The sequence below is a fragment of the Opisthocomus hoazin genome, chromosome 5, assembly GCF_030867145.1.
Source record: "Opisthocomus hoazin isolate bOpiHoa1 chromosome 5, bOpiHoa1.hap1, whole genome shotgun sequence".
Classification (NCBI taxonomy): Eukaryota; Metazoa; Chordata; class Aves; order Opisthocomiformes; family Opisthocomidae; genus Opisthocomus; species Opisthocomus hoazin.
Window position 1 is genome coordinate 57,394,711 of NC_134418.1, and position 13,707 is coordinate 57,408,417.

Genomic DNA, 13,707 nt, shown 5'->3' on the forward strand with positions numbered 1-13,707 from the left:
ACCAAACACAAGTTTGGTATATGATTACTAACAAAAACCAACAATCTGTCCAAAACTTAAAGGTCAATGAGCTATGTTATAAATTCCTTTTCATGGTCTGCCCTTTTTGGTTGATAGCATCTATCCCCATGATACATTGTATCTTAATCTGCCCTGACCTTGCAAACATTTATGTGCCAGTAACTATATAAAGCAAACTCCTCTTAATGAAATACATAGGGACTCATAGAATGGTAGCTTTAAGTTAATTCAAAGACTGATTCCAACATTAATGCAATACACAGATATTAATATAGTTACTTTTACAGCTGCTACTGATGGATTTTCACTGTAGAAAAGAGACCAACTCCTAAACAGCTATGGATAATACATTTGAAAACAGAGCTACCAAATACCATTTTGTGCCATGGTAGCAAGTCCTTCATTCCTCTTGAAAGGGCATATGTGCGGGATTTTCTGGTGAACGCAGAGCAGAGCAGTGCATAGAAATATCACAGGAGCTCAGTCTTAGCTCTTATAATGACCCTTGATATTATTTCTGCATCCACCACAAATCCTAGCGAATAGATCTTCCTTAACCCCAGTCTTCCCTCTTTAGAAAAGCGATGCTTCTGTCCAGTTGATTGAGAACTACCAAAGAAAAAAAATGTATATGGCTTGATCAAGGTATTTCTGGATTCATCCAAGAATGCAACTGCAACCCAAGTACTAGGTGACTACATGGTTGTATCATGATTTGATAGCAATCACCTTATTTTCCCCCATCTAAAATGGGGCTCCAGGCATTTGGTTATCTCACAGGATGAGCTGAGATAGATGCACTAATGCTTGCCAAGCTCTTTGAGAATATAATGGTTACTTTGCACCTTGTTTCCTTTTTAAAAAGAGTAAAGTCAGGAGGTGTTACATGGCCATTCACACCAAGATAAGGTATTGAGTAGATGTGTCTAGTATAATTAACCACGAAAACGCTTACTTGAGTTTTTAATGAATCCTTAAAGTGAAAAACACTTGCAGAAGTTTGCACCTTTGACAATGCTATTGTGCTCATCTTTATAGACTTATAGAGCAAACTACTGTGATTACCCTGGAGAACCGGGTGGTAAGCTCCCTTTCTCACTCTGTACAGAAAACATTTTAGATTCTGTATAAAATAACAAAACTTAAGAGAAATCCCATGGCAGAAACTGAATTCTCAGGAGTTTTTATGTCTGACTGCTTCTCATTTGTGTTTCGGGTTTTTTTTTTTGTTTGTTTATAGGCTTTTATTTGGGTACCTATATTTCTAGCACACTGAGCTGCACTTTGAGCATATACTTCAGAGCTGCTAGAAATGGCTGCGGGGGCAACAGCCTGGTTTCTACTCAGGAAGCCCTTTAAAGCATGCAGAGGGATGGAAGGGCCTTTGAGAGAGGTCTTGCCCCCACCTTGCACGATTTGTTGAAATGCTGACGTAGGCACTAGGGTGTAGAGACACCTTGGTCCCCTGTGCTCTGCCTAGGTTGCCTGCCACTAGCAGAGATGGGAGTCCTGCAGCCTCTGACTCATAGCTGTGGAAACCTTAGCTACAGAAACCTCACGGGAGATTCACCTCTGCAGGGTCTGCTCCTGTTGCATCTCCCTGACATCCTTGTCTGTGCTAATACCTACCGCAGCTCTGGAGACTGAGTTAGAAAACATATTAACAGGGGACTATAGAAAGAAGGCGCAACTAAAACCAGAGCTTTCCCTCCATTTCATACGGGAAGCAAATGCAAATTATTACCATTTGTATCTTTTTGCAAAGCATTTACCATTCCAGGGTGATCAGAGAGTCCCAGCCTGGCGATACACAACAGACTGTCTGTGTCACCAGCAGAGCTGGTGGGTTTTCTTACCAAGAATGGGCAACCCAAAAGCTTTGTACCTACAAACCCACTTCCCTCAGCTTGGAATAAGCTGCTTTGCATCCAAGCGCCAGTGAGAAAAATGAAGAACATAAAGGCATACAATCATAGCACGTCAGCAGCACCAGCAGGTATCACATTAGGTCTGGAATCCATGATCATTATCAGATTCAGGCACATCTAGCTTAGCAAAATTTGATCCAGATCAGGCCTTTGCACACAACTACATTTCCTTCCATTGCGACTGTAAATACACTTCACAGGAATTTCTACCAACTTTGTATTTTCACTCCGAGGACAGGTAACTTCTAATCCAATATCAAGCCTGAAGGTACCTTGTTAACCTATCACCGTTTTTCTTGAACAAATGCAAGCAAGCAGAGTGAGCTGATACCAGAGCAGTGCTTTGCAATAGGTGGCCGTGGCAGTCTCTGCCGGTGGCAGGAGCTGTAAAGCCGGATTTACTGTCTCCTTGGACTGCTGCCATAAACATAACCTCATGCTCTGCCGTGACTACCTAGGCTTCCCCACCTCCTTTGCTCCTGATTTTAAACAGGAGCCGTTCATGGCTCAAATACACTTGACACAGGACAGAAAGATCTCACGCATTGTGCTGGATACCACTCTGATAACCTTGCCTTCACCTGGGCAACCCCCTTCGCAAGTAAATAAACTGCTGCTTTGGTGGGACAACTGCCAGGAACTTGCCTGCCCAGCCATAGCAATCCGTGCTTGTACCCTGAAACCGCCTCGCCAGATTGCTGCAGCGCGTGCCTGACTTAACTGAAAATGTTTCGCCTTTGCATTGATTAGCTATCACTAGAAGGGAACAGCATAATCGATGAGACGCTCTGTTGTTCTTAGCGTATGCAGCCCCCATAGAAATCCTATTATTTTCAGGTTTATTATTTTATTTTCTGCTTTTATTGTCTCTCTGAAGGAATGCTACTTCCTAATTAAGTGCATCAGAACCATAATACAGCAACCCAAAGTATTTTCCTATTTTATTTCCCCGTGAAGGACTATTGCTGCAAGAGTGACTGTCACTAGGCAGTTATATTGCTATTACTAATACACAGTTATTATAATAATACTCAAACCCCACATTTGTGATGAGATCCTGTTGTTCAAGACCCTGTAAGCCCACAGATATTCATCAGTTTGTGTTCCAGAGCGCTCCCACAAATAGCCATACACATTCTTCATGCTTTTCCTCAATTTGTGGCATCGCATTTAATTTTTGATTGACAGGACCAATGCTGATATACTTTGCCAATTTCTGGTCCAGATGCAATTTAGTTATTTGAAAAGAAACCCTCTCCATAATGGTATAATTTGAATCAGCATATCCATCAAAACATGTATTTGGACATATGACAGTTCGGTACCTCAGTACAATCTGAGCAACAGATAAACACATCATAGATCCTGGTGTTTTTAACTGAAAGATAAAACTGCCCTTGATGCTTCTAATTACTTAGCATATGCCCCACTTGATACAACAGCCAAAGACAGATAGGATGGACCCACTGCATTTTCACATTACCTTCTGTGTCGCAGATGCGTTCTGCTGACGAACGGGAAAGGTCCCGGTTGCACACGCATTTTGCAGGAACCCACCAAAACCTTCGATTGCATTTCGCATCCGGTCTACGCGACATTATTCAGGAAAATTTGGGAAAACATTTCACACCCTGGAGGTGGGGGGCAAGGGCGAGAGGGGCCAGTCGCTCACTGCGACGGTGGGCGCGCTGGGGCAGAGACTGCTGGAGCCTCCCGCATCTCGAGGCCGCGGGCGTCGCGACACCCCCCAGCCCAGAGCATCCCTGGCAGCAGGGCACCAAGCGAGCTTCCCCGGTACCTTGTAATTTCTGGCTGTACTCGGTCCTGTCCGACTGACTCCTCCGCAAGGTGCCCTGGTCCACGCCGCCGGCGGTGCTCTCCACCAAGGGCTCCGTCCTCCTTCTCTCCCCCACGTACAGCTTGCTCCTCAGCAGGGCCAGATTCCTCCTCCGGCCCCCGACACCCTCCTTCCCTGGACAGTCCACGCTCGCCATGGCCAGCCTTGCTCGGTGATGGGGGGGCAACAGCTTTATTTCCAGGGGGGTGGACTCGCTGCCCAGGCGGAGGCTGGTGGGGTTGGGGTTGGTTTTGGAGCCGGGCTCGGCAGGGCCCCGGGCTCGGCCCCGCCACCTGTGCCGGAGCGGCTCCACCCCCGGGAAGCTGCCGCCCCGGGCAGCGTTTGCATTCACCTGCCTCGGGTGCCGGCGCGCCTGGCGGGGCCGGTTCCGCAGCCGGTCCCAAAACCGCCCCCCCGGGGCCCTTACCCCGCCGCGGGGCCGGGGGTGCCCGGGCCGCCCCGCCGTGAGCCAGCAGGGAGATGCCCGACGGCGGCGGGGAAGCAGAGGGCCAGGGGAGGCCACCCACCCCCTTGGCTCCTTCTCCTTCCCCAGGGCCGCTGCTCAGCCGGCAGCCGGGTCAGGACCACAGCTCCCAACCCCACCGAGAGGTGTAGCCTTCAGCCTGGAAGCCCCTGGTCTAGTGACCCCCAGGACAATGAGGAGAAGGGCTGAAGAGGAGACGAAAACCCCTTCGGGAGGTGAGAAGCAGGGTCTCAAGCCAGGCTGTGTCCTGCTTTACACTTTGCACAGAGAGGCAACATGAAAGCCTGCCAAGGACCTGCGGAGGCTGTCGTAACAAACCACTGTGCTCTGATGCCCGAGGAAGTGGACACCAAAACACCTGCTCGCCATTGCTCTGGATCAGCCCCTGGAAGAGGTCCTGTTACCCTGTCTGTTAGCAGTGGCCTCTGGCACGCGTGCACTCTCTAGCGATCCTCCGTAGCACCGGTCTAATCAAGCTCATGTTGAAAGAGCAGGAGCTGCTGGCATCTCAGCTTGGACTGGACTTCTCCTGGGAAGAGCCCCAACAGCCATCAGCAGCAATCGGGGCCACTGCGGTGACACCCGCGCCCCGCGGGCCTCCTGCCCTGGGAAATGCCTGGCGGGAGCCCCGCCGTGCAGCCTGATCCGTGCCAGCTGCATGCACGCGCGTTGCCACAGCATCTGCCGGGGGACAAAACCCCTGTCCCTCTGACCTACGCTGGCCGAGCGCATTGCTTTCGCATTGCCACGCCGTGTCCCTGAAGGACTGCGTAGTAAACAAGTGGGGATGCAACGTAGTAGCGTAACCTTATTTCAAATTTTTCTTTAAGAAGCTGGCCCTGTGATGCAACCTCCTGATCAAAACCCCTCATTTCTACCCGGCAGCGAAAAGGAAAAGGTTATGAAACTGTTAAGCAATTTACCATGTCAAATTGCAGCACCATGCCAGTGCTGCGCAAAGCGTCCAGCCCAAACACAGCCTGGCAGAGGAATAAAGAAGACTTTGTGCTCGCGCAGAGAAGTCACGTATTACGTAGGCAATTCATGTGTTAAGTCTCGCCTCCTCTTTGATATTCCCTAAGAAACTCTTTGTTTTGCAAGTCAGACCACGAAAGTTCCTTGAAAGGCAGAACACTGGTGACAGCAGAGAGAGGCGTACACAGGGACCCACTGGTGACACCCTTGTGACAAGCATCAAAGCCCCAGCAACAAGTAAACACTATGAGGTGGGAGCTGAGGGAAATCAACGATCCCATTTCCTTACACTAGGGACTCCTCAGGGGCTTTTTTCCAAAGCAATGACTTGGCATTCAGCGAGGGTGGTAAAACTGGTTTAAACAGTCTGACTGCCCCCCTTCCCCGGACAATTTTGTTCCCACTATTGCTGCAGGGTGTAAACACCCGCATTTGAGTTGCGATGGAGGAATTGCTCTGGCTGAAAACTCCCCCCCCCCCCTTCCCCCCCCTTCCCCTGGGCTGTTTTCCATCTGGATCTGTGCTCCCATTTAGTTCATCACCCAGCTACGCAAGCAGTTGTGGCAGCATGAGGCAAGGGATGATGCAGGGGCACATGTGAGCAGCTGGGCATAGGGCTGGCGGTTGCTTCAGCCAGTATTGCCCAGAGCAGGTACTTCCCCCAGCCAGGATTTTATGGTGTCCTGCTTTTCAGAAGACACAGGTCCCCCCATTTATATGAGATTCCATTATATTTATTTAAATCAAGATGGTTTGGGGGAGAACTGGGGAATATATTTTGGCTGGGTGGAGGTGGAAGAGCAAATTTTATAGAACTCTTGGCTTTGTCGGCTCTCTGCCACATACGCAGAGTTGCAGCCAAGATAGGATACAGTAAAGTTTGTTCAGGTGTTTATTACCACAGCAATCTACCCACATGCAAAAGTTGCCTTCCTCTTCCTCCCCAACTCAGTCGCAGGGTGTGAAAAGGTATGTGTTCGTTCAGCAAGGGAACGGTTGTGAGGAAAGCCGGCTGTGGTTTGCTGCTGCCTTTGTGCTTGCAATGGTTTACCTGGCTTCAGCCAGCAGCACTGTTTCTGAGGCAGCCACAAGCCCAGAGCTAGCTTAGACCGCAGTCTGGAAATGCACATGAGTACTATCTGCAACCTCAAAACATCTCCTCTGTGCCACTCAGCATGGAAAAGGCAGAAAACAGCATGTCTCCCATAACACTCCAAGTGATGGAGACGCATTAAGGACCGGAGTATTCCCTGTCCCCTCTGGAGGTCTAAGACGCATCCTGGTTTAGTCATCATCGCGTTAAATTCAGTGACTGTTTTACACTAGTGGGCTGTGCCAGTGCAATCAGTAGGAGAAATAGGTAAAAATAATCAGATGCATATTTGAGCGAGATACCCCTGTAAACTCTTATTACTGTCTACCGTACTTTACCTGGCCTATAACAAAATGCCACGGAAAGCACACTCAGGACTGCTTGTGAAGTACTCAACTTCAGCTGCCACTCTCAATAGGGCAGGCAACCCTCTCTCAATTTCCAAATTATTCCTCCTTCCTTCTGGCCCCGGTCACAACTGATGGTCAAGCAGTATCAAAGTCACTAATCCATAAGACAAAAGGGAATATTTGGCATCTACACGGAAAAAAATACTCTTCCTAAAATTAATGTGAAAATCATTTTAACTGCTGTATGTTGTGCTCATTTAATTCTCCTAAGCAAACTGGAATCCAGTTGATGTGAGCAGTCACATAGGAGTTCTTTGCACGGAAGCCACCCTGCTTAAAAGACAGAACAGGTGCTGGTGTCAACATGAAAAATATTGGCATTGTGTTCCCAAGCAACTGTATTAGACGCATAGAAGAGCTTATTGTTGTATGGTCAATGCGAACGTTTATCTCGGTCCTGAGCCATAAACAAACCGGGCGCGCCATCAAGACTGATGGCCATCAAGTAAGCAAACAGTTATTTGTTTTATTGTAACACCTCACAGCTGTTACAGAAGATTTCTTCATGACTTAGTATCCCAGAGCATAGATGAAAAATGCTGGTGCGGGTTGACTACTGTGCCTGTTCCCTTTGAGTGGAGGTGCAGACTACTGTTGGAGTCCTGCGGCAATGACACCGCACTGCCATTTTCATGTTTGTTCACTGCAATGGCCAGCACAGCCACCAAGCAAAGAAAGGGTCTCAATACGCAGCTGTGGAGTGACTTCACCAGCCCACGGAAAGCGCTTCCCCCCGACGGGCACTGGAGAAGCAGAAAGGTACCAGGGCACTGCCGCAGGAAGCTGTCCTACCTTCCTCACAGGTGGAGCGTGACAGCAAAGAGTGCAGGCGTCTATAGCTCCCCGCCTCAGAATCACAGAATCACAGAATAGTAGGGGTTGGAAGGGACCTCTGTGGGTCATCTAGTCCAACCCCCCCGCCGAAGCAGGGTCACCTACAGTAGGCTGCACAGGATCTTGTCCAGGCGGGTCTTGAATATCTCCAGAGAAGGAGACTCCACAACCTCCCTGGGCAGCCTGTTCCAGTGCTCCGTCACCCTCAGAGGGAAGAAGTTCTTCCTCATGTTCAGACGGAACTTCCTGTGCTTCAGTTTGTGCCCATTGCCCCTTGTCCTGTCACTGGGCACCACTGGAAAGAGCTTGGCCCCATCCTCCTGACACCCACCCTTCAGATATTTGTAGGCATTTATAAGGTCCCCTCGAAGCCTTCTCTTCTTCAGGCTGAACAAGCCCAGTTCCCTCAACCTCTCCTCGTAGTGGAGATGCTCCAGTCCCCTCACCATCCTTGTAGCCCTCCGCTGGACTCTCTCCAGTAGCTCTTCATCCTTCTTGAACTGGGGAGCCCAGAACTGGACACAGTACTCCAGATGAGGCCTCACCAGGGCAGTGTAGAGGGGAAGGAGAACCTCCCTTGTCCTGCTGGCCACACTCTTCTTGATGCACCCCAGGATCCCATTGGCTTTCTTGGCAGCCAGGGCACACTGCTGGCTCATGGTTAACCTGTCGTCCACCAGGACACCCAGGTCCCTCTCCGCAGAGCTGCTCTCCAGCAGGTCCACCCCAAGCCTGTACTGGTGCATGAGGTTGTTCCTCCCCAGGTGCAGGACCCTGCACTTGCCCTTGTTGAACCTCATCAGGTTCCTCTCTGCCCAGCTTTCCAGCCTATCCAGGTCACGCTGAATGGCAGCACAGCCTTCTGGTGTATCTACCACACCTCCCAGTTTGGTGTCGTCAGCAAACTTGCTGAGGGTACATTCTAACTCTTCATCCAGGTCGTTGATGAAGAAGTTAAACAAGACTGGGCCCAGTACTGACCCCTGAGGGACACCACTTGTCACCAGCCTCCAACTAGACTCAGCGCCGCTGATGACAACCCTCTGAGTTCTGCCATTCAGCCAGTTCTCTACCCACTTCACCGACCACTCATCCAGCCCACACTTCCTCAGCTTCCCCAGGAGGATATCATGGGAGACTGTGTCGAAAGCCTTGCTGAAGTCAAGGTAGACAACATCCACGGCTCTCCCTTCATACACCCAGCCAGTCATGTCATCGTAGAAAGCTATCAGATTGGTCAGGCATGATTTCCCCTTGGTGAATCCATGCTGACTACTCCTGATAACCTTCTTTTCTTCCACTTGCTTCATGATGGCCTCCAGGATAAGCTGCTCCATCACCTTTCCCGGGATGGAGGTGAGGCTGACCGGCCTGTAGTTCCCTGGGTCCTCCTTCTTGCCCTTTTTGAAGATTGGAGTGACATTGGCCTTTCTCCAGTCCTCGGGCACCTCTCCTGTCCTCCAGGACCTCTCAAAGATGATGGAGAGTGGCTCAGCAATGACATCCGCCAGCTCCCTCAGCACTCGTGGGTGCAAGGAGGCCTAGGTGTGCACAAAACAAAGCATGTACCTCTTGTCACTCTGCCTGTGTGCACAAGTCATAGCAAAAATGTCTTCTGAGGGACAAAAAGTTGAGGCTTTGATAAGAACAATTATGCGCAAGGCCTACTGAGGACTTTGAGCACCAGAAAGTTGCTAGTACGTACACCCTACCTGTTCGCAGCTATACTGGTAAGATAAGAACAGAGTGACGGGTGAGGATAAAAGCAATAAAAAGGGAAGGCTCAAGGACAGGTAAAACTGGAGTCTACACATTGATTTTTCACAATGAATGAATCTAAATTACTTTGAAATATACATAGAAAAAAAACTTCGAACACCTTTCAATAGTACAAAAAGAGAAAAAAGCCTGTCTCGTTGGTGAAAAGCTATTTAGCGTGGCAGTGTCACCTTCACTCCTACAGCTCATCTTGCCAGACTGGTGATTCCTGTAGAGAAACAGGTCTTTAGAAGTAAGTGCACAGCGATAATTTCTTTTAGCCCTGTCTACAGTGTTTCTTGTCTAAATATTTGTAGAATAAATTAAAAAAGCATATGCCTGCTGGGGCTCAGGCTAGGCTGTAGATATTTTTGAGAAGGGATGGCTCAACCTATCAGGCTCTGCAATCCATCTCCTTTGACTGCTGCGATGCTTTCTTACTCCGAACAAGCCTCTGCCCCAGTTTAGACATACAAAAGGCTGACACATTTTCTGCCTACCAAGAGGGACCCGGCTCTCAAACGAAACACCTGCCTGAGGGGAGAGGGGATGCTGAGAGAAGGATCAGTGGGGCTTGAATTGTCTTCACAGCGCCAGTGGATCCGTCACTGCCCAGCCAGGGCATTGTGTCAGTCTGTGAACCAGGCTCAGCTCCCAAGGGCGCACATCTAAGGGCAGTGTGGCTTTCAAAGGGCTCCGAGGTGCCAGAGAGGGGGGAACTCACTCAGGAACTGAGCAGCCCTTTGATTTCTTTGGGATTACAGCCGCGCGGTTATTTGCTAAGGAAAATAACCTGACTCTTCTGATCAAGTAGATGGCACTGTGATATCAAAGCTAATGAGGAAAGACAAGGAAGAAAGCGAGGCACAGATAAAAGGACAGGAAGATGAATCTGCATTATTGCTATGTTTTGATGTAAAACAGGGGGGTGTAGAAATTACCACAGATGAAATATTTTCTGTGGGATTCTTTGAGAACCTATGGCTGGCAATTCACAGATCCAGAGGGGAATGATAGTCTTTTTAGACTATCATGAGCAACAGGTGTGATTTCCCTTCTAGGTCCCTATTTTGAATGATTCTAGATTCGCAGCTTCGCACGAAAACTTCATGTTTCCAGACAGTATTTTTACAGCTGAACTGGAACCTTCTATCTCTCTCTCTTTTTGTGTATGTAAACATATGTGAAAGAACAAATGAAAGAACGAACAGGAAAGAAGACTGGTGATTTCTGTTTTGTGATGGGGACGTGGCTTTGGAGTAACAAAGGTAAGAGTCTTAAAAAAACCCTAGGTTTTAGTTCATACTCGCCAACAAGTTTTGGTCTGAGTTACGGTAGGCTGAAAAACCTTGGTTCACAGGGCTTAAAATGAACTCAGTACAGACGCCCGGGGCGAAGAAATGGGCATATCCCACAAAGCTTGACTCAGCCACAGTCTCCTGGCCTCTTGATAGGCAAATCCCTTTCTAGGCAGAAGTCCAGAGGAGTTAATCTGGCAAGCGAATCCTAACATACATTATGGGGAGCCTATCGAAAAGCATGGTTAAAAATGCAACTAACAGCTCAGAGAAACAATTTATTCAGAGTTACTGAAGTGAGTTCACTGCTACAAAAAAGGGTTCACAATCTGACCCAGGGTACTTGGTTTCTTTGGAATAGAAGCCTCTGTCTTTATTCACATTGAAATAGAAAGTAGCGTAACCTAATAAACCTAATTCTAGTTACTGAAATACACAATTTGTTCCTTTTAATTAGATGATGTAGTTTTCTGCTGCCATCAGGCATTCGTCAGCACATAAAATGCAAATACGTGAGTAGGCTGCGCATAGACATCCTCTCCCAAATCCAGCTGTGCCAGTGAAAGAGGTTAATGACTCCGACGACTCATCATCCTCCTCCTGCTGCAGACTGTCAGTGCAAAGATCTGCAGAAGGAGTTGTTCATGCTTCTTAACTCGCTTCTGCTGAAAAGCAGCCTGACATCCTAAACTGCCCACATCCCTGAACTGCCCCAGCTAGCCTTGCTTGGCTTGACTGGGACTAGGGAGCACGGACACGAGCTGATCCATCATTATGTTGGTGAGAAGGTGGCAGCTGAAGGCATGAGCGCTGGCAAGCAAGTGCAGGCAGTGACCCACTCCACCAAGGCAGCTGGATGGGAAGGACTGCTGTCCGTGACTGCTGGCCTTCTGCAGACAGGTAGCAGCAAAAGAGAAGGCTGTCAGGAAGTGATTCCTTCAGATTAATGGTCTTATAAGCTGTGGAGCTAGAAGTTACATTACAGCAAAAGTTAATGATAATGATGTTATCACCAGTCAAGAGCAAACGCACTAAAATAGCACACAGTGGTACTAATGAAATTCTTCAAAGCCTTATTAGCTGAAAAGATGAAAATGATTTTCATTCAGGAGAAAGGGAAGCTTTTTTTTTATTATAATAGATAATGTTTTCTGCATTTAATTTGCACAGCATTTTTATTAGCAAAGCATTCATTTTATATATGTGTGTGTATATATAAATATATATAAATGTACATGTACACTGCAGAGCACAAACTTTTAAAGTAAGGATGTCCTTCAGGCTTAGGTGATTATACTGCTGCTGAATTTTTGCTATACTCCAGTGGCATTCTGCTGGAATGAGATTCACCCCTATGCAGAGGGCAAGCATAAAACCTAAGTACCATGTAAGTCCTACTTCAGTCTTAAGGACCTGGTTCTAATTCCATTGAATTAAATAGCAATATTTTCATTGTCTTTCAGTAGGAGCTGTTTCAAGGTCAATAAATGGGATCAGTCCTATACATGCCTTTTGCTGGCCCAACTGGAATGATACTTGAAGGAGCTGGATGTAAAACGCTTGGGAATAAAAAGAGATGAAATAATACCCTGGTAGTAAAAGCCTTGGTATTTCTGGAGAATTTGCTTACTGTAGATACTGGAACAAAAACATTAATTTGTTTCAAAGATTCAAGAATATTAGGTAAATTTATTCTAACCAGGAAGCTGGTCCTACCCAAATCTGACTTGAAGAGTACTGTGTGTACTTCTGCCATATTCTGTGTAATATAATGCATAATACTGAGAAATGCAGTCAAACCTATTTAGAGTTTTATTATTATTATTTCTGCAGTACTAAGAGAATTTTGGATACCTTAGAGTACTAAAACATCATGTTTTCTGCTCTGGCAGCATTAACAGGGCTTCTGCATGTTTTTCTGCTGCATGATTTACTCTTGCTAGGTAACATGATGGCATCTATGCATCTAAAAAGTGCCTGCCCAGAAACTCATTTATATTTAATAAATTCAAACTGTTTCGCAGCTGATTTCCCATTACAGATGAGAAAGCTTCAGATAAGACCACATTCACAACACAAGGCAATGGAGAACTCTGCGCTCAGACTTTATGCATCTTACAGGGACTCTGGGCCACAGCAGTGTGTTTCACTTCCCAGCTTGTACAGAGAAATAAATATATATTCGACTCCTTCTAGAATAACCTTACACCCCACTGCCAACTTTGCAAGTGTAAAAATACTGTGTGTGTGCTCAGTAAGTGTTTTTCAAAGGCTCTGACCTTCCATAAATGAAATCCAGATTCCTCAGAACTAAGCAGAGGTGGAAGAATAGGCCTACGGCACGTTTGTGTTTAACCTTGCCTGTTTCAGCAGCAGGCTAACTCAAAGAAAGCACAGAAGAGATTTTTTAATAATAGAAAAAATTTCTCTACTTGTTTTTTTTTTTTATTATTCCACATGAAAAGCAGATGATTTGCCCCCTTGACAAACTTACAAATGAAGAACTTCAAACAGAGAGCGTACATAAAGAATTTCACCCTCACACGTCCAGTTGGGAAGGTTACCCCTAAAAACCTTGTGTTTGGTGAACTCAGTGAAGAAAGACGTCAACTCCTCTGGTGAAACACCAACTACTATTTTGCAACTTCTGCAGAGGTGGGTAAAGGGCCTGCAAAATAGCCTCTCTGTTCTCCTGGAGGTCAGTCTGTTGTGACAAATATAGCAAGCAGTGGCACAAATCAGAGGAGACCATAGCACTTTTTTCCCCAGAGCCTTCATTGTCACGGAAAATCTACACGCTAGAATACAGCTCCCTCCAAGATCCAGAGCAGCAACTGACACATCTCAGAGGAGCACATGGGGGAACAGTGACTGAGGCCATCATGAAAATCTCCCACTCTGGTGTAAAATAATGCTGGGTCCTTACTGTACATACCCAACAGACAATCCTGACGCTTTTGAAGCCCAATCTACCAAACTGTAGAGAGGACAAATAAAGGGAAGAAGTTACATGCTGTTTAAATCTCATGGAAGAGATTGACTTAGCCTTTCTGCTGCAAATAGATCATT

At 47.2% G+C, this 13,707-nt stretch overlaps 1 protein-coding gene across 1 annotated transcript in view; it reads right to left on the minus strand.

The window, feature by feature from the left end:
* The window catches only part of ARHGEF38 (Rho guanine nucleotide exchange factor 38), a 39,466-nt gene extending 35,523 nt beyond the window's left edge, over positions 1-3,943 (minus strand). The window contains exon 1 of the mRNA XM_009945266.1: positions 3,748-3,943. Coding sequence (XP_009943568.1) covers positions 3,748-3,943 — 196 coding nt within the window. The remainder of the gene's footprint in view (positions 1-3,747) is intronic.
* Between the last annotated feature and the right edge of the window lie 9,764 nt (positions 3,944-13,707).